Below are 25,435 nucleotides of genomic sequence, written 5' to 3'. Positions count from 1 at the left end.
CAATACTTCTTTACTGGATCTATAACACAGCCCTATAATCATTTAGCAAGGGCTGCAGGGACATTGTTAGCGATGTCTATGCAGCCTTTGTCTAAACAGTTTTTACATTACCTTTCTACATTTCCAGTGTTCTCCTGCACTCCGCCTTCTCCCTGGTCCTGCGTGCTGCAGCTTCAGAGCGGCCCATCAGAGCTGACAACTACTGGCCGGGACAGCTGTGGCCAGTGATTGGCTGAGCGGTCTGTCAGGGGAAAGCATGCAGAACGCAGGAGGAGACTGGGAATGTGGATAGGTAATGTAAAAACTGTTTGTTGGATCATCAGCTGCCAGCCGTGCATCGCTATTACACCTAGAGATGCGCGGTTGGCGTCCGATGATTGTTGGTCAGGGCCTAAAGAAATGATTGTTTCATCGGCTGATCGTTGTCTCTACTACACAGAGCGATAATCGTCAGAATCTGGCCGATTTTTCCAATTAGCGCTCCTTGTAATAGGGCCTTTACGTTATGTGCAATTCTCTGCACATACGATATATACCTATATAAAACTAAAATTGTGGTGGACAGTGTCAGGTAGGCGGGGCTTCACAGCAGTTAGGCCGCCTGGGGAGAGGAGGCCCTACAGCGGTGAAGGAACAGCTGTGACCAAGTAAGTGTCAAGGAAACACACTGGTGACAACCTATAAAAAGATTAATAGATGACAGTGTAATTGCCGCCTCCAGGGATTGCAACTTATTTATATAGTACAATTACACAATGATGCGGCAGCAGTGCGATCCACTCCCCAGCCGACTATTAATTCTGACAGTGTAGCCTCATAGGCTTACATTGTTAGAATTGGCCGTTACGGAGATTGTGCTCTCTCCAGCTATATCCACAGATCACAGCAGGTCTCAGCAGTGAGACCCACTGTGATCAATAACTTCTGACGAGCCTGATTAAAAGATTTTCATGAGAGGTACTCAGGGCCGTATTAACAGCTGCTGCTGCCCTAGGCACTAAACCTGAAGACGCCCCATCTTAGGGAGCATGGGGGAGCCTGGTTTCAGCCACATGCTTTTGTCTATATGTATAAACTTTGTCTGAATCACGTTTATCATCATTTTTAACTGCTTAAAAGATAAATTTCCACATAGAATCAATTATTTAGAGCGGTCTGTATATTGTCTGAAGGAAATAGGTAGGTAATAGCTCCAGGAGTCACAACGATACCAGACCTGAACAACACCTCCACACCAGACCTGATCATTCCTCCCCCCACCCCTCTCAAAAAGACACCAGATTTACTGGTAAGTCTGACCGGGAGGTGGGAGACTAAAAAAATAAAAAAAGTTGGTTCCCCCCCCCCCTGCTCCCTGGTGCTGCCCCCCCCCCCCTTCAAGGTGCTGCCCTAGGCACCGGACCACGGGTGCCTAGTGGTAAATACGGCCCTGGAGGTACTCTATAAATGAAAATGTCATCATATTTTCTCTTTTATTAGTGTTACCTTTTTTCACATTACTATTCAAGCATATTTGTAATACTCAGCTATGGAGAACACAAAGAAAAAGTATCCAGATGTCAACCTGTCAAATCTATGCCAAAGGACAAACTGCTGTCATACGTTTGGCTCACAGGATACATATGGACCATTTAGGCTAATAAACATATGTTTTAGATGTATCTAACATAAGGCCCCCTTCATATCATGTTGTGGAGGTCAGGTCTCCTGTATATTGTCTACATCAAAAGGAAGATTGGATTGTGGTACAAGGGAGGAAGAAATCATTCTCTCATAGTATACACAGTATTTATGATTGTAAAAAGGCCCAACATGATATATAAATATGGATAAACCAGCAGCACTCCATTCTCTTTAAACTCAAATAAACATGATTTATTCCATTACAAGTGCGACGTTTCAACTGCCTCTCACGGTCTTTTTCAAGCATCGTGCTTGTAATGGAATAAATCACGTTTATTTGAATTTAAAGAGAACGGAGTGCTGCTGGTTTATCCGTGTATGTACTGCAGTGGACCCTAGTCTACGGTCCAACCCGTTGGCACCACACAGTAGTGCTGCTCTCATCCTTTGCATATATATATATATATATATTTTTTTTTTTTATTTTTTTTTATTTTTTTTTTTTTGGAGGGGGGGTGTCTGTATTTTTTTCCCCTTTTATACTGTGCAACGTACCTACCTGTGAGTTTTACATATTTGCTATATATGGTCTATTGTATGTATTACAAATAATATAACAGCCAGGCGTTTTTATTTATTCTTTTTTTTTTTTTTTTTTTCAAAATGACTACAGTAACTGTTTACACATGAATTATATATTATATATAAAAGTAATGATTCGTTTAATTTCCAATGGATAATTATTTGTTAAATATTTGTTTCAAATAAAAAGCAATGGTTTATTCTACCTCTAAGCTTTTCATTTAAAATGTTAGAAAAATGTTTAATTCTCCTCAGGTTCTGTACAAGAGTGACTGCAATGCTCATATGTGAATGTATCAGGTCCTTACACAACTTACACAGTATCTTAACAGTTAACATTCAGGAGCAGACCCCCCACCCCAGCGCTCACAGACCCCCCCCTCCCACCCCAGCGCTCACAGACCCCCCCCTCCCACCCCAGCGCTCACAGACCCCCCCACCCCCACCCCAGCGCTCACAGACCCCCCACCCCAGCACTCATAGTGTCACTTATCACACTTTGTGGCGTCTGATAGAAGAAGGAGGAGTAGAGAAGTTCATTAACAGATTAACAGTCAGTCACAAACCTGTGAACACTTGGATATGCTGGGATTTCATCGCAATCGTCTGTTTCTCTGTCAACCATTTCATTTCTTATATGTAGCTGACTAGATAGACTGAATTATACTGATCCTCATATATATCATTATACTCATAGTCCACATCCACCCATGTTCTATCCATAATGTCTGTTTCCAGTTGTTTTGCCTATTCTCCTAGTCACATCGCACAATAGGGTATATACCTGCCGTACCCTTTGCTTTTTGAACTAATGATTTCTTATGACATGTTGAATTATTGTTGACATTTTGTGTGATTCTTTTGCAGGGTGCCAGCGCCTACATTTTAAATTATTTCCTTTATATTATGTGGGCTTTGACTTTCGCTTTTTTGGCTGTTGCCTTGGTTCGAGTCTTTGCCCCATATGCATGCGGCTCTGGAATCCCCGAGGTAAGATGTTCTGATGCTTTATTGTTTTTTCATTCCTATAACATGTAGTTTGTAAGTGGGATACCCAGGATTTTACACCTCCAATATTAAAGACCACATGGACGGGTACCACCCTTTTATTTTTACAGTGTTTTAAAGCACTTTGCTTAATAGTCTTTATTCTAAATGACTTTAATTTTGAATTTGGCATTGAAAAAGCATAGTGAGCGCCCATTCTCCCTGCTCCCAGCCAAATATCGATGTTCTCGATGTTCTCACTCCATGTCCATGGCACCCCTCTACAGGGCGAGACCCAGCACCATAGAATTACATTACACTGACAATTACAATCCAGCATTCTCTACAGGTATACTTTATATTGACAACAATTACAAGAATTATATAAAACCTGACTTTTGTCATGCTGGAGGGTAAGTGGTCAGGCATGCATTGCACAGGGGAGCAATGATAATGGCAGATAGTAGGGTTTGGCCAGCCCTTCCTGTACACCAGTGATATCTGCATTTGAGTTAAAGGTAAAGGTGGCCATATACCTCTGAACGTTCCTTAGAAGGAGATCTAGATGTGGCTTATCTCTCCCAGAACAAAGAGGTCAGGCTGTGGTGGTTGGTAGGGGGAGCTCCATACACCTTGTACCAATGGCTGACCAAAAATATAAGATGTGTGGGGACCTCTGATTTACAGAGCACATTGTTGTCTATGGTCACTGAAATATCCATACAATGTGCCTGTAAAGATGTATACGGATCTTTCAAACACTAAAAAACCACTGGAGCATGTTTACTATCGCAGATGTGGCAAGATTCTAGTGCCAAAAAGCTGGCATAAATGACTAGATACTTTTGCAGCTTACTTGACAAGGCAATGGGTATAGCTTAGTGGGAAACATGCCATTGCTTATGTGTGACTTAAATTTTGGCACCCAACTCAGCATGACAAAAACTAAGCGATATGCTTTCTCCTACCCGATACAAGAGCCAATCTTTTAGTCTGGTGCTTGTTTACCAAGCCTATTATTTGGGTCAGTATTGGACAGTATTGGCCACACCAACAATTGCTGGATTGTTTGTGCAGCCCTTTACTTCTGCCATTCATTGGTGACACATATCCTATCACTTAGGCCAATGAACAAAGTGTTTGCTTGTTCATCAACTGATCGCCGGGCCTATTACATTACACAGGGTGATTATCGGCCAATAATCGCCTCATGTAATAGGGCCCTTAGGGTAGAAAGCCTAAAGATGTTCCAGATGTGCTTCCAATAGCCTGAGACACTCTGATAAATGTATTGGCCCAAAATGTATCAAATTCTTAAATTAGAAATTGGTGTAAACCGATTGCAGCCAATCACAGCCCAGATTACAGCCCTGGTATAATTAAAGCTGAGCTGTGATTGGTCGCTGTGGGCCCCAGTTTCTGTTGTACACATGTTGATACATTTGGGCCGGTGTGTTTTTAGACTGTCTAGTCTAAGTAACTTTATGTATAATTAAAGTCTCCTGTCAGACATGGAAATTACATTTTATTTAAAGGAAGGGAAACTTCGGAGAGAGATGGAGGGCGGCTTGTCACCTGTGGATATGAAGAAGTTAGCTAAAGAGAACTATAACTTTAAATGGTGTCCTGTGTACAACAAAATTCGACTTTTATAGAGAAAAAGAAACTTGGCTCTACAATGTTTTGCCAATTATAGTTGAATCAGATTTCTTGGTTCACATTGCACGTGCTGCTTGTCTTTAGATACAGGACTCTATAGATTTGTAACTTGAGCGACATCGCTTTAGAAGTAAAGAACCATATATTTTCACTTGAAGCCGCACATATTGTATAAATAAGTTTTTCGGTACTAAATGTTAAGAGTTGTTTTTCTTATGCTATCTTACTAGATAACCTGCTTTACTTATCTTGTACTTGTCAGGTGTTACTCTGTTTCTTCTCCTATTAAAGGTACTGCTTACAAAAAGACCCTTTACAAAGTCGATGGAATGCTTCTGTATTGAATTTTTTCTATCATTGACAACCCCTTCAAAACCAAGATTTTGCTAAATTTAATTTAAATACTTTTCAGAATGGAAAATGGACTTATGGACTCTTATGGACACATGATATGAGTCTGGGGCATTAAATGTGTCACCATGTGGTGCCTTTTTCTATTTCTGTAAAATCAGAAACACTTTTTCGTAAAGTATAGAATGATAGCAGGCTATGGGTGCCATATAGAGATGAGTGAACCTGGAGCATGCTCGAGTCGATCCGAACCCGAACTTTCGGCATTTGATTAATGGTGGCTACTGAAGTTGGATAAAGCCCTGAGGCTATGTGGAAAACATGGATATAGTCATTGGCTGTACCCATGTTTTCCAGATAACCTTGGAGCTTTATCCAAGTTCAGCAGCCCCAGCTAATCAAATACCGAATGTTCGGGTTTGGATCGACTCGAACCTGAACCCGGTTCACTCATCTCTAGTACCATATTATGGATCCATAAAATGTGCATCTGCAATACAGCAGATGGCTTGAGCCCTTGGGGGGACAAGTTCCAATGACTTTACATATTCCGAGAGCCCAGTTGGTGACCAGTTAAATTGTGACTGTGTAAAGCAAATAGCACAGTGGAACAGTCTTTTTTTTTATAAGTCTACCATATACTGTTCACATTGGAGGACATTTATAAAAGTCCAGCCCGAGGCGTACGCCAGGGAGAAGGCTCAACTTTGCCCCTTCTCCCTGGCCTACGCCAGGGGGAGGGGGGATTTGCGGGGAGGAGGCATGGTCGTTCCTTATTTATCATGAGGCGTAAATCATGATTCCAATCTATACCTGCTGGAACCAGGTGTACATTTGGTATACCGGGCGCAGATTCGGTTGCCCAGCCGGCCGAATTCATTGAGAGGCGTGCACCTCTTAGTGAACCTGGCCATGGAAAAGGTGGTGGGGTCTAATTTAAGACCCACGTACTAGTATGCCGGTCCTGATAAATCCCCCCTTAGTGTAGTCTCAAGTGCAGTTTTATGTTCTAACTATACACCTATATGCAGTTTTCATTTTGTCTTGTTCTAGATAAAAACCATCCTTAGCGGCTTCGTAATTAGAGGTTACCTAGGAAAGTGGACGCTCTTAATAAAAACAGTGACTTTAGTGCTGGTGGTATCATCAGGACTGAGTCTCGGAAAAGAGGGACCTTCAGTGCACGTCGCATGCTGCTGTGGCAACCTATTCAGCAGCCTGTTGTCCAAGTATAGCAAGAATGAAGGGAAGAGGAGGGAAGTAAGTATAATAGGCTTCAAAATAAAACATTAACTTATCCTCCTGTATGTCAGCTTTTTAACCCTATGTTTGTTGTCACAGGTACTCTCAGCAGCAGCTGCAGTCGGAGTCTCTGTTGCTTTCGGAGCCCCAATCGGTGGTGTGCTCTTCAGTTTGGAAGAGGTACTCGTCTTCAGAACATGTTGTTTCTGCATTATTGCGCTACAGGGTTCAAATATAAGTTTAAACCATTGAGAAAATACTTGTGAATGACAATATAAATGTATAAAAGAATGATAAAAGATTTATTATGTTGCCTATCGTGTAATAATAGAATAATATAAGAAGGCACTTCTTAAAATGATTAGTGAAGGGTTAAAGAGTCAAGGTTCCTCTTGAGCTTAGAAATTGCATCTTTACAGCTTGTTGAAGAACTAAATATGTAATCTAAAATGTCGTAAATATTCACGTCAAACCTGTTAATATGTACATCTCTTTAAACTGCAATCTCTAAGTAGACATCAGGGAATATTAGGGAAACCCAATCTACCACTGGATTATAGGAAGGAGAAATAGAGCAATGTGCTGGGACCTTAACTGCACGACAACTTAGGGGTCTCCACTCTAGGCATTAGAGATGGTCCGAAACTGCCGAGGTTCGGGTTCGTATGAAACCGAACGCTTGGCATTAGATTCACGCTGTCTGCCCGCTCCGTGCAGCGGGTGGATACAGCGGGAGGACCGCCTGGAAAACTGGGATACAGCCTATGGCTATGGCTGTATCCCAGTTTTCCAGGCGGTCCTCCCGCTGTATCCACCCTCTCCACGGAGCGGGCAGACAGCGGAAATCATTGCCGAGAGTTCGGGTTCGTACGAACCCGAACCAAACTCGGTTCGGACCATCCCTACTAGGCATATATATCCTCTAGAGATGCATGTTCAAGTCCGATTGTTCTGCAATTGAATACCCATGACTGAAGAAGTTGGATGCAGCCCTAGGGAGTCCAGGTAAACATGGCAATGGCTGTTTCACAGACTTCCTAGGGCTGAATCCAACTTCTTCAGTCATGGGCATTCAATTGCAGAACAATCGGACTTGAGCATGCTCGAGTGGTGCTCATCTCTAATATCAACCATTCCCAATTTTAAAAAGCTTTAATAAAAATGTTAATTGTTGAAAACAACTGGTTCTTTAAAACATAAACCCTATAAAGAGAATGTATGGAGCTGTCATTCCAGGGGACATTCCTAGGCCATGTTCACACATGGTAAGACAGCGGTCATTCTGTGACGTGGCTGTCACAGAACGGCCACTGTCTGCGATGTTCAACCTGGCCGATACTGCAGTACCGGATGGGTGAACATCATGCCAGTGCTCCAATTAGCCATAGCAGACAGGAGCCATAACTTTACATTGTCTGCACGAGACGTGAGTGGATATTCAATAAATAACGGCCGCACAATATAGACATGTCCGTTTACTGAGCGGCCACATGGAATCCTGGCTGGAATGTATACAGCGTGTATACACTCCGGCCAGGACTCCATAGTAGTTAATGCGATTGGGCGCTGTGATTAAATAACGTCCGTTGTTACTAACTTGCAACAATGGCCGTTGTTTAATCAAAAAATACATTGTGCGAATGTTGCCTTAAAATATTATTTCCTATAGCCTGTAGTCTACTTAAACTATACAATGTAAAAGAGAAATAATAGCAGATCATTTTCCTCTGTCCGAAATGATATCTAGTTTTTAATTAGAAGACGAGAAATGGGTTAATATATTCAGCATTTCTCAAACATCTAGGAGGCAATTTGTCCCTATTTGCTCATTGTTGCTTTTTTATAGGTCAGTTACTATTTCCCTCTGAAAACCCTCTGGCGTTCCTTCTTTGCTGCTCTTGTGGCTGCATTTACGCTACGATCAATTAACCCCTTTGGAAATAGTCGCTTGGTTCTTTTTTATGTGGAATATCATACTCCTTGGTACATGGCAGAGCTATTTCCTTTCATTCTCCTTGGAGTTTTTGGAGGACTTTGGGGAACACTCTTCATTCGTTGCAACATTGCTTGGTGTCGTAGGCGTAAAACCACCAGCCTTGGCAAGTACCCAGTACTGGAAGTTATTGTGGTCACAGCAATCACGGCTATTATAGCATACCCAAACCCATACACCCGAAGGAGCACAAGTGAACTCATCTCGGAGCTATTCAACGATTGTGGAGCTCTTGAGTCTTCTCAGCTCTGTGATTACATCAATGATATCAACATGACCAGACCAGTGGATGACATCCCGGATAGACCGGCTGGTCCTGGAGTTTACACTGCAATGTGGCAACTGGCCTTAGCTCTTGTTTTTAAAATTATAATCACTATTTTTACATTTGGCATGAAGGTAAGTGTACTAAACTTATTGAACTATGATATAATATATTTCTCTTACTTTTACGATAGTTTTAGGTTGTCATGGCTGTGGTGGCATCCTGTGCTCTGGGCCAATGCCGCACCCGCTCCTTGGACTCCCCCTCTCTCCCTGATGCTGGGGCCCACACCCTCGGGCCCAACGCCTTCTTCCCTTTAGCCATGCAGGGCGCCTTACCTCACTGCGCTACTGCTTGCTTTCCCGCTTGCCAGTGCGAGTGCCTCTGCCGGCTCTGATTAATTTAAAGGGACAGTACATCCCTAATTGTTTAAGTGCACTAAAGACCTCCCTATAGCTTCTGCATGCTTCCTGACGTGTGATTCCTATCTGTGGTTCCTGCCCGTGGTTCCGGCCCGTGACTGCTTTTCCAGTTTCTGCCGTGAGTCCTGCTGTGTTCTGGCCTGCCTGCCTACATGTCTTCAGCTGCCCCCCGTACACCTCTGCTAGCAAGTCAAGCCAGGGGTAGTGACCCGGGAGTCGCCTGCCACAGCAAGTCCATCCCACCTTCTGGTGGGCACTTGTGTAGATTACCAGCCCCTTAGACTCCACTCTCTGGTGGGGCTTACGCCATCGCTAGCAGTGGTGCAGCGGATCCACGACTCCAGTCGTAATAGTAGGGTTTTTCTAGGAAATCAATGGAAATCCATCTTCAATAGTAACTTGGTTTTGTACAATTAATAGTAGAGACATGGCAAGGAACATAGGAGATTCTGAGCTCAGCATGACACAAATGATTCTCCACCCCTTATATACTAATGAATTAATCTTCTATCAGATTTGATTTAGACTTTAGACCTCCAAAATGCCTAAATCCCGTTAATGTACTCTGTGAACTATACACACCACCTTTGTATTCCAATTTCCCTAATCAGACATGTTACTCTTAAAGTTTGTTTGTCCAAATGGAAACCATGCACACAAAGCACAAATGCAGCAGCTTTGTATGGAGGACAAAAACAATCTTTATTACCCATTAGTCCTTTGTGGACATACAGTAAATGATCGCCTTTGAGAATTAATCCAACCACTAAAGTCTTTTTAATGACGTCTCCCATTCGGAGCCTTCAGATCTGGCCATGGTAAAAATTATACCGCAATGAAAAATACATCAATACTCCAAAGATACACTTGCACATACTCTGGAGATGACAATCAATTAATAATGTAAACTCCAATGTATAATATATTAGTATAAGATTCCATTTAACCCTATAGACAAGCAACACTTCATTAGCTGTTCAATTTAGCAAGCCCTTGAAGTAAGATTGTGACCGGTCTAGTCATTTAGCATGAACCACGGCCCTCATTTTAAGAAACTTCACCCATGCATTTTTTGACATTTGTTACAACATTGTGTAAAGTGATATTCCCATCTAAGCTGGTGGGAAAGTGTTCTTAACAGATGGTGCCTTTTTTTAGCTAGCGAAAGAACTGGGCATCAGAATTAAGGATGAAGTGAAGAGTGTGAAAGTATGTAATAGTAGGGGACAGGCAAATTTAGCCCTATACTCCATACCGTCTACTGTTCCTGCCTACTTGGAGTATCCGTGCTAGGGGACAGCCCCCAACCAGGCAAGGGTCCCTTCCTAACTGCACAAGAGAGGAAACTGTGGGATAGTCAGCAAACCAGGTCAAAACGAAATGATCATTTCAGAATCAGAACAAAAACTGCAGTCAGTAGCCAGAGACAGTGTCATTGGCATTAGCTAAGATCGGAGACAAAGTCAAAAACACTACCAGAATCCAATACCAGAGTCAAAACCAGAAGGGAACGTATTGTCCACAACCAGTACATTGCATATCCAACACAAAGAAAAAGTACACGGTATTAAAGATGACTGTGGTTGCAGCCGGCTGTTCAAATCCGTGGGATGCCAGCGTCAAGGTTGATTGGTCCAATGTCCCCATTCCCTAATGGGTTGACCAGCCTCGCAGGCAGCATAGTATAGTTGACAACATTTTTTCTGTCATGCATTTTCCAAACATCTGTCAGCAGAGATTCCGGACATAGTAAACTATTGATAGCACATTTCACTATTTTGATTGACTTTTAATTGGGTATTTCTTTTATAACTTTTTTATAACTTTTATTACCTATCTGTAGTACAGATGATATGTTTTTGATTTGCGGGGTTCTAATCACTGGAATATGCATTAGTCATGATATCAGGAGCCTCTTGTCCCCTGATTAACAGAAGTGGTTGTCAAGCATGCACGCAGCTGGGCTATTTGCTATCTATGGGACTGGTCAAGATAGCCAAGTACAGTGCTTAGCTACAGTCAACAGTGCCATTCTTCCAATAAGGTGCAGAAACACAGTAGTTTGAGGCAGTGTCGGACAGCCCACCAGAGGATCCCCCAGTGGGCCCCTAGCTTTAGAACCTGCACTAACACTGACTAACATGTTATTTCTTACTTGTTCTACATTGGTGGGCCCACAGGATCATTTCCTCTAGTGGGCCCCAGATACCCCAGTCCGACACTGGTTTGAGGTTACTGAGATCCCTTGCAGTGAGCTGACTTCAGTGCGTTAGCAGGTATACTGACGAATATTTGAGACTTAAAATAAATCACTGCTTAGCACACGTAGACTGAAGAATAATACTTTTTACTAGAGAATGAATATACCAATAAGTTCTTAAAGATGGCGGATGCACATCTAAAAACAAACAAATGGTATTCTCACCTGTCCACACTCCCCTGGTGTCCTCCTCTGGGTCTCCAGTGTCTCCAGTTGCCTATAGCCTCAGCCAGTGCTCAGCCAATCACAGACTGAGACGGGACAGTACTGTGGCCAGTGATTGGCTGAGTAGACCGTAAGTCTTGTTTTGAGAGTGACAGCCAATCACTGGCCGTGTTGCTGTTCCGTCTCAGTCAGTGATTGGCTGAGTGGGATTTTTGCAGCTGTGAGATACACTGGAGACTGGAGGAGAAGGACACTGTGGGATCGAAGACAGGTAAGTATAGATGAGCAAACTTTGTGAACCATACTTAAATAGCTGAATGCCTTCAAACATTTAGTTGTTTTAGTATGGTTTGTTTAAGGTTCGGAACAAACTCAAACTTTATGTCAATGTTCAGCGAAAAGTGAACTCTTGAAAAAGTCTGCTCATCTCTAAATATCACCAGAAATAACCCCGTCAGACCTGATGTTACTTCTAGTAATTTTGCTTCTAAGTTCAAAACAATCAATTATTCAGCCTGTTTTTCCCATCAGGAACACGTTTTCCTTTAGGTTAGCCTGTAGACTTTTTGCAGGTGTCTTTCCTGTTTCATGAATATTTACAAGCTGTTTTAATAGGAGAGACCACCAAGTCTCTGCTCTAGGAGGTCGCCCAGGAGCCCTTCTCTAAATATTTAAAGAATCTACAATAATTATAAGAAATCCGTGATACAGTAAAGCTTTCACTAGAAGACAAATGTGAGCAGAAATATTCTTTATTCACCAGTCTATTACAATGGAAAGCATCTGATTTTTGGGGGCCAGCCCGACCCTGACTCTGAGAACCAGACTCATTTAGGGGTCCGATTAGAGAGATTTTATGGACACCTATGGGCAACAATCATCAAGTTGGCACCAGTTTCAAATTTCCTGGTTGAATTGGCTACCTTGCTTCTAAGATTTATTCATCCTTATATTGCATTATATAATCTTACATTACTTTTAATATTTTAATTTGTTTTACTTAATTTTATATAGATTCCATCTGGTCTGTTTATTCCAAGCATAGCTGTTGGGGCTATAGCTGGTCGCATAGTTGGCGTTGGAGTGGAGCAGCTGGCTTACCACCACCATGACTGGATCATCTTTAGGAACTGGTGCAGACCAGGAGCAGATTGTGTCACTCCAGGACTTTATGCTATGGTGGGAGCTGCTGCTTGCTTAGGTAAATGTACAACATTACTATACCATTTTTGTGCATTCCCTGTATTTTGCCCACCTCCCCTGTATTGGCTCACTTTTCTATACCCGGATTGCCACAGACGTGAAAGGAAACAAGGTCCAAATATATAAAACGGTGTAAAGTAGAAACTGTGTTAATTGCCTATAGCAACCAATCACGGGTCAGTTGCAACTCTGGTAACTGGAAAGCTGAGCTGTGATTGGTCGCTGTTGGCAGTTTACACCAGTTTCTCATTTACACGCGTTGATAAATCTGGGCCCAGCATTTGATTGGTTGCAATGGACAAAACCTCAGTTCTTGTCGGCTTTAGAGACTTTGACTAAACTATACCATAAGACACAATGGTCCAAATTTAATATTTCAAATGTACCAGAATTCCTGCATTAAATATCAGCTATATTTATGATGAATTTCAGATACTTTATAGAGACTCAGATCCCCATTCTTGAGACCATGGGAGGCCATAGTGAGTGATCAAACCTCATACAATCAGATTGTTATCCCAAGTCTCATTGGTAGGGGAATTACTTTGCAATTTTGGAAAACACATTTAGGCTATGTTCCCACACAGTATTTTTACTCAGTATTTTGCAACCAAAACCAGGAGTGGATTGAAAATACAGAAAGGCTATGTTCACACACACTGTTAAAACTGAGTGGATGGCCGTCATTAAATGACAAATAACATCCGTTGTTTTAAAATAACAGCAATTATTTGCCATAACGTCCATCCGCTAAATTTTAATAGTGTTACCGTAGCCTTTCTGTGTTTTCAATCCACTCCTGGTTTCGGTTGCAAAATACTGACCAAAATACTGAGCAAAAATATTGTGTGGGAACATAGTCTTAAAGAAAATGAGATGCTTACAATAAGCTCGGTACGGTTCCAAACCAAAATTTTTTTTCAAAGTTCGTAATGAATTTAAGTCTGTAAGGCTGGGTTCACTTTACGTTTTTGCAATTAGTTTTTTTCATCCGTTTTTTTTTCCGTTTTTCCATTCACTACCATTATAAAAAAAAGGATCAAAACAGATTTGTTTTTTTAATGTACACAAAATCGTAGTCAACCTAATTTTTCTGCCCGTTAACAAAGACGGATACATTTTGATCCGTTTTTTTTTTTATAATGGAAGTCAATGGAAAATCGGATCAAAACGGATACACACATCACTTTTTTTTCATCAGTTTTTCATTTGTTTTTTTGCAAAAACGGATGAAAAAAAAAACGATTGCAAAAACGTAGTGTGAACCCAGCCTAAGTTTCAGTTTGCGCACTTCTTAAGAAAAGTAACAGAGGCAAACAGCCTTGTTTCATTCTACCAATATTCAAGAATACATGTAATAAATTAAAAAAATCTGTAGTCATGTGACTGGTTAATCGTTCATTACTTGCAAAAATCTTACTCTATCTTTCAGTGTTTGGACCAGTTATTAAAATAAATGAAAATACATGATTTTGGTCATATGATGGTGCTCATGACCTATTTTATTTGAGTATTTCAGCCATTCTGTAATTCTGTAGGAAATGTCTGTAGAAACTAAACATGTTTTTTCAAGCCGCAGCCCAATCGGTGACTCTTCCTGGTGTTATGCTTTATTCATAATATCACGTCATGCTGAGTTCTCTCTGTTTTGGTAATTCAGCTCCTAAAGTGTAAAGTAGATATTGCAGATGGGGGAAATAGAAACTGTGAAACTATAAAAGAAGGGATCTATGGGAAATCAATATCCAGACCATAGTACAACTAAAAACCTGAACAATAGAATCATTGTGATGAGCAATACGCCATATTTTATTGGGTGTTCTTAAAGGATAACTCCACTGTGAACCTACTCTTCGGATTAATAATGTTGCTCATTTAGAAATTACCCAATTTACTGTCATTGTTAGAATTGTTCTGTTTAGCAACAAAAGGGACCTGAAGAAAACATGTAATCCCGAGCGATGGAGCCAGAATCTGTGCTACATGCTGGTTTTATAACCATGAAAGCTGCCAATAATATATAGAGTAATATAAGAAATTGTCAAACAACATTTTGAAAAGTAGGTTCGAAATGAAATCTATGTTCCTTAGGACTTGCCAAACATTGGAACAGATTTGAAACTTGAAGCTCCTTAACTCTAATGCAAAATCGATAATAGGGCCACCCCACCTTATATTTATAACACATTTACAATATTTTCACCTTTTTCGGCAGAGAATGGATTTGACCCCTATAGGCACCAAACACCAAGGTGCGATCGCAACCTGTGCACCACCTATAGCTATGCTCTTGAATAACTATGCTATGCTGTTGGATAAGTTCCTTCTTCCCTATAACAGCCTTGTCATGATATAGCCTGAGAATGGACGAGGAAGGACACAGACTGTGCCCCCTAATCTGGTCCCACCAACTCACACTGCCTACTTGTTTCAACAGTCCTAGGTGACTGTGGACAACTACGGAGATGGTCCCTGCTTGCAATAAGAGAACAAGGACAAGACAATCTTACATAAAAAGGGAAGGTCAACAGGCTGGGGTCAAAACTAAATGGGCAACAAGATAAAAAAACAGAATCTAAGAGAATAGTTAGGTAACATAGCTGAGGTCAGGATAAACCAAAGTCAGGAAACCAGAAATAGTAGTCAGAGAGAGAACACGAGATATGCTAGCACGCTTCACAAAAAAGACTAATAGCTGGCAAAGGGTTAACAAACTAAGGAAGTATCTATAGGAGGTCAGGGGTCAGCACATGATTGGACCAAAAGTTTAGAATAAAGCCAAAGTAAGGGTATTATTACATGGGCCAATGAAGGCCCAATAATAACTGTAAACAAGCACCAATCTGCTAAATACGCACTCGTTTACTGGGCTCATTACATGGCCCGATTGTTACCGATGTCCTTTCAGCCCTTGCTTAACTTTATACATTACCTATCCGGGCTGCAGGGCTCCTCTTGCGGTCTTCTCCCCGGGTCCCCCGCGCTCCAACTTCAGAGTGGCCTGTCTGAGCTAACAGGCTGCTCAGCCAATCACTGGCTGTGGCGGTCCCGGGCAGTTATTGGCTGAGTGGCCTGTCAGCTCAGATAGGCCGCTCTGAAGCTGGAGTGTGCGGGGAGAAGTCCGCAAGAGGAGCCCTGCAGCCTGGATAGGTAAGGTATATCGTCAGTCGACGGCCGCACACCGCTATCACATCTAGCGATGTGCTGTTGGCGCTCGACAATTATAGGTTCAAACCTATATCAACGATCAGCCGATGATCGTTCTCATTGGCTGATCGTTGTATTTATTACACGGAGCGATAATCGGCCGAATTGGGCTGATTAGGCCAATTATCGTTCCGTGTAATAGTACCCTAAGTGGAAAGACAAGATGTCAATCACCTAGACAAAAGAGAGGTTAACTGTGAAGTGGCCAGAGGGAAATCAACAGGGAGGAGATGGGTGTGGTGCAATATAAATACCAAAGCAAAAAGATTTGAGCTGTGTTAACACTGGAGAAAATGAAACACAGAATAAGCGCTAAATTATTCCAACAGGTACAGTTATGACAGGCATGGTCGAGAGATAATTATTAGTGTTGAGTGAGCATGCCTGGTCGAACATAGTACTCGATCGAGCATTGATGCGCTCGACTAAGCATCTCCTGTTGCTGGGGTAAAGGTGGCCAACTGGCCATAGACCTTCAATAACTTACAGCCGAATGTCAGTTATGTCTCCTGCTTAAGAAACCTATCACATTTTTCATTCTAATTTTTGAATGTTTTGTCACTTAAAGGGATGTTTAAAAAAATTGGAACACTTTTTTTATAGGTTTCTGCAAAGTACTACAGGACTCCAGTGATATTCGTTTTTTTTTTTCAACTCAAATATTTCTATATTTCATTTATACACCCCTTGAAGTGATGAAATATACAAAAATCTGAATAAAAAATCCAGCACCTTACTGCAAGACACATTGAAGGTGACCTAAATTTATTTTACTGCAGAGCAGGCGACATCTGGTTAAATGCTTGAGTCTCCCATTGATTTCAATGGGGTTCATTACTTGAATCGAGCACTCGAGCACTGAAAGATGCTCGACTTGAGTAACAAGCAATCGAGCTCTAGTACTCGCTCAACACTAATAAATAAGAAGCTCTTTCCAATCTGACAAGGTGCCATCTGCTGCCATCTTTGCCCATGACAAGAATTGTTCATAGCAGAAGAGATGGAAGCAGGCAGCACTGTGTCATATTTGAAAGAACTACACAACTTCCTTCAGTGTATGCAGCAGTAGTACTGGGAGGCTTGGTTTTTTAATAGAAGTCATTTATATATCTATATAACTTTCATTTTTCTCAGTTAACTCCTTTAACACTATATTTGCCCATGAAATTTTGTTACAGTTGTTTAAACAGAGACTCGAACTCGAACATTGCTGATGCCCGGTCCGTGCAGAAGGACGAGAGTGCCCGGGGACTGCCTGGAATTCCGGGATACAGCTTATTACCTAGGCTGAATCCCGGAATTCCAGGCAGTCCCCGGGCATGCTCCTCCTTCCCCACGGACCGGGAAGGCATCAGCAATCTAATGTGGACGGTTCAAGAATGTTCGAGTTTGATCAAACCTACGATTTTCCGATGTTCGATCATCTCTAACTTTGACTTCCCATTTTAAGCCGTGGTCATATCATTACCTATTTTTTCGCTGTTTTGCATTCATTTGTTGACTACAATAAAATTATCTTTATGTATGTTGTGTTACTGCACAGTACCAGAATAACTGATCTTTGCTGTCGATATCACAGTAGCCATCATATTGTTCCTTATATTTACAGGTGGTGTTACTAGAATGACTGTGTCCTTGGTTGTCATCATGTTTGAATTGACGGGTGGTCTGGAGTACATAGTACCATTAATGGCGGCTGCAGTAACAAGTAAATGGGTTGCAGATGCGTTTGGGAAAGAAGGAATTTATGAAGCGCACATCCATTTAAATGGATACCCATTCTTGGATGTAAAGGATGAATTCACCCACAGAACACTAGCAACAGATGTCATGAGACCTCGTCGTGGTGAGCCGCCCCTCTCTGTTCTTACTCAGGACAATATGACAGTAGAAGATGTGGAGACTCTAATCAAAGACACAGATTATAATGGTTTTCCCGTTGTGGTATCCAGAGACTCAGAACGTCTGATTGGCTTTGCCCAAAGGAGGGAACTCATAATTGCCATCAGTAAGTTTTGGACTAACAATCTTGTATGTTTTGTTTTTTGTTTTTTACATTTCGTATTGTATTTGTTAAATTCTCGGAATTTAACATAAACATCTTAGAATATTCATTTTAATGTTTAAAAAGGGAAATTTACTTTTTTGTTTTAAGAAAGATAATTTTATGGTGAAGAAATTTACAGTGGAACAAATACTGTATCACTGTGTTTTTTCGAGAAACTTCAAAATTGGGAATAGTAAGGGGGCGTAGTGTTTCTCGCCTATGCATGTCTTATTTATCAGCCTCTAATAATATAATTCTGATTTGACAAAGATAGTGTAAGGCTATGGCCTCACGTAGCAGAAATGCTGGCGATTTCCTACAGTTGAGTATTCTTAGCATTTCTACTTCAGCACCAAATAGAAATAACATTCCTGTACAACAAACTAAACCGGGCATGAATATGGTGGAGACATGATGCCCAGCCAAGAAAAATATCATATCTATGACCAGCTTTTAACATGGTCGCCAGTAGACTACATTCAGTCCATTGAAGTGAATGGACCCCTAAGTGTATGTCAGCATACTTTTGTTTACAATATTCCAATGTAGAACCCAAGAGTACAATGTCAGCCGATCCTTGTCTTTCAACATGGTGAAAGATTTTTCAACGATAACAGTAGTTTGCTAGCCGTCGCTCCCTGTCATAGGAGAGGGCGACAGCAGACCGCCACCATCTCCTATGTGCTTCCCGGACGATCTTCAGATCGCAGCTCCCCACGACCCCCCCGCTCTTATCTGCTCGCTGTCGGCCCGTGTAATAGCGGGGAATAAGGAGCAAGTGAGCCCTGATCTTGCTCCCGCTGATCGCGAATTGTAATAGGGGCTTCTGTCTTTTTATCATAGCCCTTATATGTTTGTGTATCATGTTAAGTAGAAACGGTTAAACATTTACATTTGTCATTTTAGCCTGAACCCATACTATAGAAAATATAAACCTTTCCTGTAGGAGGCTGGCAAAACCTAACGTTCTTATTGGGCCCTAAATTTTCTATATAAAACCCCTAAGGTCACATTAGGTATCTAGTTTCATTGTGCAATAACATACCACAATCAAAAAGGATAAAATACCAAATATTTAAAACATGTGAACCATTTCTTTTCCAAAGATTCAATGAATCATAATTTTATAAACATACACAAGAAACTACTTGATCCCAGACGGGCTGCTGGTACGCCGCTGCCAGGAAGTTTTTTTCTGAAATGCTTTTAATCATGGCATTTAGTGTTTACAGAGTCCAGTAGATCAGGTTCATATGCATAGCATTGCTTACACCGCAAATCTTAAACGGTAATAAACATAAATCTTTAGAGTTATTTTTGTCATTGCAAATACTGCGTATAAACTCAATGCCTGCAAAGCAAACTGTTAGTTTAGTAGTAGAATTAGGATGTGGCTATAAAAGCAACTAATAGTTGTAAGTGCCCTAAAGTTATCACAGGTGTATACAATATATTATGTATATATGTAGTGTCCCGCTACATGTTTCTTTGTGCTTTACACACCCAGGTAAAAGTGTTTTTGTGAGTTGTCAGTTGATAGTACAGTTAGCTGCTGTGCCTTACACCAACCACTAGGTGTCACATTCTCCCAAGGGGAACAGCTGCAGTTCAGAAAGAAGATGTCAGGACAGGGAGGTTGGGATAAGACACCACATTGAGTCCTAAGGCTGAGCCCACCCACTGTCCCTACTGCCTCAAACGGCCCTAGACAGTCGCAGACAACCACAAAGGCGGTCCCTGCAAAGGTATAGGTGTAACACAGAACGGGACAGACGAACAAACACAAAGGGAGAGTCAAAACAAGCCAAAGTCCGAACCAAACAGGCAACGCAGTACAGAATCAGTAAACAATCGGATAGTCAAAGGTCAGGCGGGAGGTCAGGTAACAGGTCGAGTAAGCAGAGGAATTAGAAACGGGGATCGCAGGAGTAGACGGGGAGCTGGGATCAGGGTGTGAACCTCAATAGCTAGCACTGAGAGACTGTCTAGGCTTTCTTTTATGGGGATCAAGAGCCCGGTCCGGATCCCCATTGGATCGGCGCTCTGATTCCAGACAGGCAGAGGAAAACGTCAATCAAAAGCTGCAGCAATCAAGTCTAGCAGAGCTAAGTGTAACTCTTGCATTGCTGAAAGCTGAGAAGCAGTCGGGTGTGTCACACAAAAGCAAAAATCAGGTCCAGGCTACTGCACATTCCTGACAGAAGGTTTCGCCTGTCATAAACATTCAATGGTTGGTTGGTTGGGTGGTGCCTACAGGCAGGGAGATGGGGCAAGACAGCCATGAAGCCCCACCCAGATGGCACTGTCCATCAATAATAACATGCATTTTTTGAGCAGAGAGACCACCAAGAAATCCTTTACACAGTAAGATATGAAATGTTCAGAATAAAAGCTCAACCCTTTCCCGCACGAGGACGTAACTGTACGTCCTCGCGCAGGTGCGGGCGTTCAGTGCGGGGCCGCGCGGCAACCCTGCTCTGAACCGCCGCGGTCCCGGGTGCCGCTTGTAGCCGTTACTGAAGCCGACCGGGGACCGCTCCAAGATGGCACCGTCCCCGGCTCGGCACTCGTTTGTTTTCGGTTGCAGCAGCCGGAAGCAAACGAGTGCCGATCTCATTGATCTTTGCTGTATAACTATACAGCAAAGATCTCAATGAGAGATCAAAGTATATATACTAGAAGTCCCCTAGGGGGAATAACCCTAACCACAGGGGGGCTTCTAGTATATGTGTAAATAAAAAAAAAAAAGTATTGTTATTAGTAAAAAGCCCCCTCCCCTAATAAAAGTTTGAATCACCCCCCTTTTCCCAGGTTTTAAATAAAAGTAAATAAATAAATAAATAAACATGTTTGCTATCGCCGCGTGCGTTATCGCCCGAAATAGTAATTAATCACATTCCTGATCTCGCACGGTAAACGGTGTAAGCGCAAAAAAATCCCAAAGTGCAAAATTGCGCATTTTTGGTCGCATCAAATCCAGAAATTTTTTTTATAAAAAGCGATCAAAAAGTCGCATATACACAATCAAGGTACCGATAGAAATAACACATCATGGCGCAAAAAATGACACCTCACACAGCCCCATAGACCAAAGGATAAAAGCGCTATAAGCCTGGGAATGGAGCGATTTTAAGGAACGTATATTTGTTAACAATGGTTTGAATTTTTTACAGGCCATCAGATAAAAGAAAAGTTATACATGTTACATATCGTTTTAATCGTAACGACTTGAGGAACATGCATAACAAGTCAGTTTTACCCCAGGGCGAATGGCGTAAAAACACATTCCCCCCAAATAAAAGAAATGTGTTTTGTTTTGTTTTTCAATTTCACCACGCTTTGAATTTTTTTCTGGTTTCGCAGTGTACTTTATGCAAAAATTCAGCCTGTCACTGCAAAGTACAATTAGTGACGCAAAAAATAAGGGCTCATGTGGGTCTGTAGGTGTAAAAATGCAAGTGGTATAGCCTTTTAAGCACAAGGAGGAAAAAACGAAAACGCAAAAACGAAAATTAGCCTGGTCCCGAAGGGGTTAAGAAGGATGCTGATAACTCCCTATATAGAAAGTGGGGGTGACAATAACCCTTTAAGTTGCCAAGCAAGATACAGTATTCCTCAGCCACACAACAACTTTGTCCTTATCTGGGATATACTGTAGGTACCAGGACACTGCAGCTAACATAAAACTAGCATAAGGCCTGGATTAGATACTGTATTAATATTATCCTATCCATGGGATAGGTGATAAGTGTATGATCATGGGGGTTCCACCATTAAGACCTCTAATGATTAGTGCCACGCCTTCCAATCTGTTTGGGACTGACAGAGATGGTCAGGCACTAAACAGTTAGGTCTGTGAGTTTACATTATAATAGTCTATCTCCCAACAGAAGAAAGCTGTGTGTAAAATAAGAAACTCAATGACTAAGCTCTAATGCAGCTGGTGAAAATACAAGGTTCATAGCCTTATTTTCCTTGTCTTGATAAGCAGAGAAATATAATTATAGGTGTTTGTCCTCCTGTATCCTTCACATCTGGTACAGTATCACTTACAATACTGAGGAAAGGCCAATTTTTATGCCTGGCCAATCTCATCTATCAAGCTATTAATTGACTCTTTTTATGAAGGGTAACATAGACTACCAGCAGTCACATTAGATTAGGGTAATAGACATGATTCTGTACATAATACTGGCAGGGATTCGTAATGCAAAAGGGAAACATCTTAGCAGGCTCTTATTTTATTGTAAGTAAATTAAAGCAAGAAAATCATGAAATAAAATATGTGTAGGTTTGTATTACAATAAAACCCAAATTACAATGTATTAATATATATATTTCGAGGCGTGCTTCTTCATCTGATCAATCAGATTGATCTAAAGAAAAGGTATGCCTCGAAACGCGTTATCATCCGTAAGGTGGTGAACAGGGATGAGCGAATTTACAGTAGGAACGAGGTAAAGCACTTTGTTCCTATCTGTATTCCGCTCATCAGGCTGTTGGCTTTGAAGTCTTCTCCGCTCTGTGCCTCTCCTCCCCAGGTGCTGGAAAAAAGATGGATCCAGTCCTGGCAAACTGGGAGAAGCTCCCCAGGACGGGATCCATCTTTTCCCAGCACCTGTGGAGGAGAGGCAGGGAGCGGAGCAGACTTCAAAGCCCCACAGACTGATGAGCGGAATACAGATAAGAATAAAGCGCTTTACTTTGTTCCTACTGTAAATTTGCCCATCTCTAGTGGTGAACAGTGACTGCCGATCAGTGATCAGTGCCTAGATGTCCAGGAACCCCTTCACCCTCGGACCTCCAACGTGCTATTTTCACAAAATGTAACTGAATAACATGGCAGACTGTATATTAATCTGACAGACGCCCTCTATAAATATACACTATAGTGGAATATTCTATTACAAGCATAACATACCTTAATGATGGGAGGGAAATTATGTTTATTTGACTTTCCGATCACTTAGAAGACACATTAGCTGTTATATCTGAGCTCCTAACATGACATGAAGAATTCGCCATAAAATGCCTCACTTTTCTCCAGTTAAAGATCCTCAACGCGTGTGTGTTTCATCCTTAGAGAACGCAAGACAAAGGCAAGATGGAGTGGTGAGCAACTCGATTGTATATTTCACAGAAGATCCACCAGAGCTTCCGGCTAACAGCCCTCATCCTCTGAAACTGAGACGCATTCTGAACCTCAGCCCATTCACCGTCACTGACCACACCCCCATGGAGACTGTGGTGGACATCTTTAGAAAACTGGGACTGCGACAGTGTCTTGTTACTCGGAGTGGGTAAGAATCATTTTAAGATGGGTTTCGAGTTTAGATACAATATGGATTAAACATTTTTTATAGACCCCCCCCCCCTCCTTTCCATCACCGCATCTGGTTCCTTCCCGTAGTAAACATAATGGACATATATCTTACTTTGATGATAATTTCTGTGTGAACAAGTGATCAGATGTACCAATTCCAAAGATGAGCAGGAGTGGTGGCATATCACACAAAAAGGAAGACATGGTCTATGAAAAGAAGCAGAATTTATGAGCGAAGTTCATGCGGCCTGTCCTATTCCTTCAATATGGGAAACAGATCACTGATCTTAGGGAGACCAGCCAAGGATAACACTGTCGGCTCTATTACACAGATTGATAATCAGCTGATTATTGCTCTGTGTAATAGGCTGACCATTGATTTAGGTTTGGACCTAAAATCGTCGGGCACCGACTGCGCATTGCTACGTGTAATAGAGATGCGTGGCCGATGGCTGACAATTCCCCAAACACCTGATACCTTACCTCTCCCCGCTCCTGGTCTTCTCTCCTGTGCTTCGCAGCTTCCCGGTCCAGACGCTGCTGTCACCGGACCGGAAAGCTGCAGAGCACAGGAGAGAAGACTGGGAGCGGGGAGAGGTAAGGTATCAGGTGTTTGGGCAAGGGCTGCTTGGACATCGCTAACGCAGCCCTTACTGCTGATTATCGGGTCGTCTAATAGGTCCAGTAAACTGGCGCTGATCTAGCAGATTGGCGCTCATTTACTAAAATGATCGGGCCGGGGTCAGCCCATGTAATAGCACTCTATCTATATGTTCAGACATAACAGAGCCGCTTTATAGAGGTAAATTGTACTGGTGTTTTGTATGGAAAAAATGCTAATAAGAAACTTTAATTAGAAAAGGAGGCGGCTGAGTTTCCTAAATGCTTCAGCACATTCCTCATAGAAAGTATTCACACCTATGTTACATGCCACCCTTCACATACCCTCGGGAGTCACGTTAATTAAAAAAAAATATTCGTTTTCCAGAGGGTTAGAGAAAACGCAGCGTATGACCTGCCATGTACAAGTGTTGATTGTAAGAAAGCACAGCTCCTAATGCGCTCACTCATTTCAGCACCACATCTGTTCAAATTTCCCCCAACCAAATGGAAATGAACAAATAACACATCATGTCTTTTTCTTCTCGTTTCTCACTGTTTTATGGAAGCGCAGAGACAGATTTTGTGTGATTTACTGGGGCCACGTGCGCAGTAAAATGAAATGTAGTGCACCGTTTTCTAATGATCTTTTATGTCGTTTTCCTGCTTCTTTCCTACAGGAGACTTCTGGGTATTATAACCAAAAAGGATGTTTTAAGACACATGGCCCAGATGGCTAATCAAGACCCGGAATCCATTATGTTCAACTAGACTGTACGCCGTGTGTGAGGGACATTCTGCAGCAGGGCTGGACCAAGCTCGGAGCTTTTCTCCTACTAGGAAGAGGAGATTGTAATGAGGCCGCCATTGAGAGACTGCTATAGGCTTCACTGGATCTATAAAAAAGATGGACACATCAGCCTAACGCTAACAATAATGTAAAATATTCCTTCAGTAATGGTCACTGGAGACTGCACGTCACTCAAGATTTTTGCTCCATTTTGGTTTGATCATATTGCACGTGTGAGTGGCCGTGAATTTCTCACTAACATTTTGAGAGTTTCAGAGCATTTCTTAGTTAAATAAAATGATACAAACAGAGAATATAGTTATTATATGTGCACCTGACCCTTTAATGTGAAATATATTGAAAGAGATCTATATAACCTCTCTAGGTGAAGTCTAGACTAAGGTTGGGTTCACGCTTTGTTTTTGCAATCAGTTTTTTCATCCGTTTTTGCAAAACGGATACATTGACTTCCATTATAAAAAAAAGGGTCAAAACACATCTGTTTTTTTTTAACATATACAAAAATAAGGTCAGCTATGTTTTTGTGTACATAAAAAAAACGGATACATTTTGATATATTTTTTTTTTTTACAATCGAAACATATGCAAACAAATGTCCATTTGTAAAAATAGATTGCAAAAATGTAATGTGAACCCAGCCTAAAAGAGCTGGGTTCTCTCTTATTCATTTTATTCATTTCTTAGAATAAATTATC

General features: G+C 41.6%; 1 protein-coding gene across 1 annotated transcript in view; it reads left to right on the top strand.

Annotated features, from left to right (window-relative positions):
- The window catches only part of CLCN4 (chloride voltage-gated channel 4), a 35,331-nt gene extending 10,308 nt beyond the window's left edge, over positions 1–25,023 (top strand). Inside the window, exons 6-13 of the mRNA XM_069944484.1 lie at positions 3,073–3,195; positions 6,256–6,462; positions 6,544–6,624; positions 8,291–8,836; positions 12,564–12,750; positions 17,569–17,967; positions 23,090–23,306; positions 24,610–25,023. Coding sequence (XP_069800585.1) covers positions 3,073–3,195; positions 6,256–6,462; positions 6,544–6,624; positions 8,291–8,836; positions 12,564–12,750; positions 17,569–17,967; positions 23,090–23,306; positions 24,610–24,700 — 1,851 coding nt within the window. The 3' untranslated portion in view covers positions 24,701–25,023. The remainder of the gene's footprint in view (positions 1–3,072; positions 3,196–6,255; positions 6,463–6,543; positions 6,625–8,290; positions 8,837–12,563; positions 12,751–17,568; positions 17,968–23,089; positions 23,307–24,609) is intronic.
- The last annotated feature ends 412 nt before the right edge of the window (positions 25,024–25,435 follow it).

This window comes from Dendropsophus ebraccatus, chromosome 11 (assembly GCF_027789765.1).
Source record: "Dendropsophus ebraccatus isolate aDenEbr1 chromosome 11, aDenEbr1.pat, whole genome shotgun sequence".
Taxonomy (NCBI): domain Eukaryota; kingdom Metazoa; phylum Chordata; class Amphibia; order Anura; family Hylidae; genus Dendropsophus; species Dendropsophus ebraccatus.
Note: the sequence above shows the minus strand (reverse complement) of the source record. Positions and strands in the feature narration are given on the sequence as shown.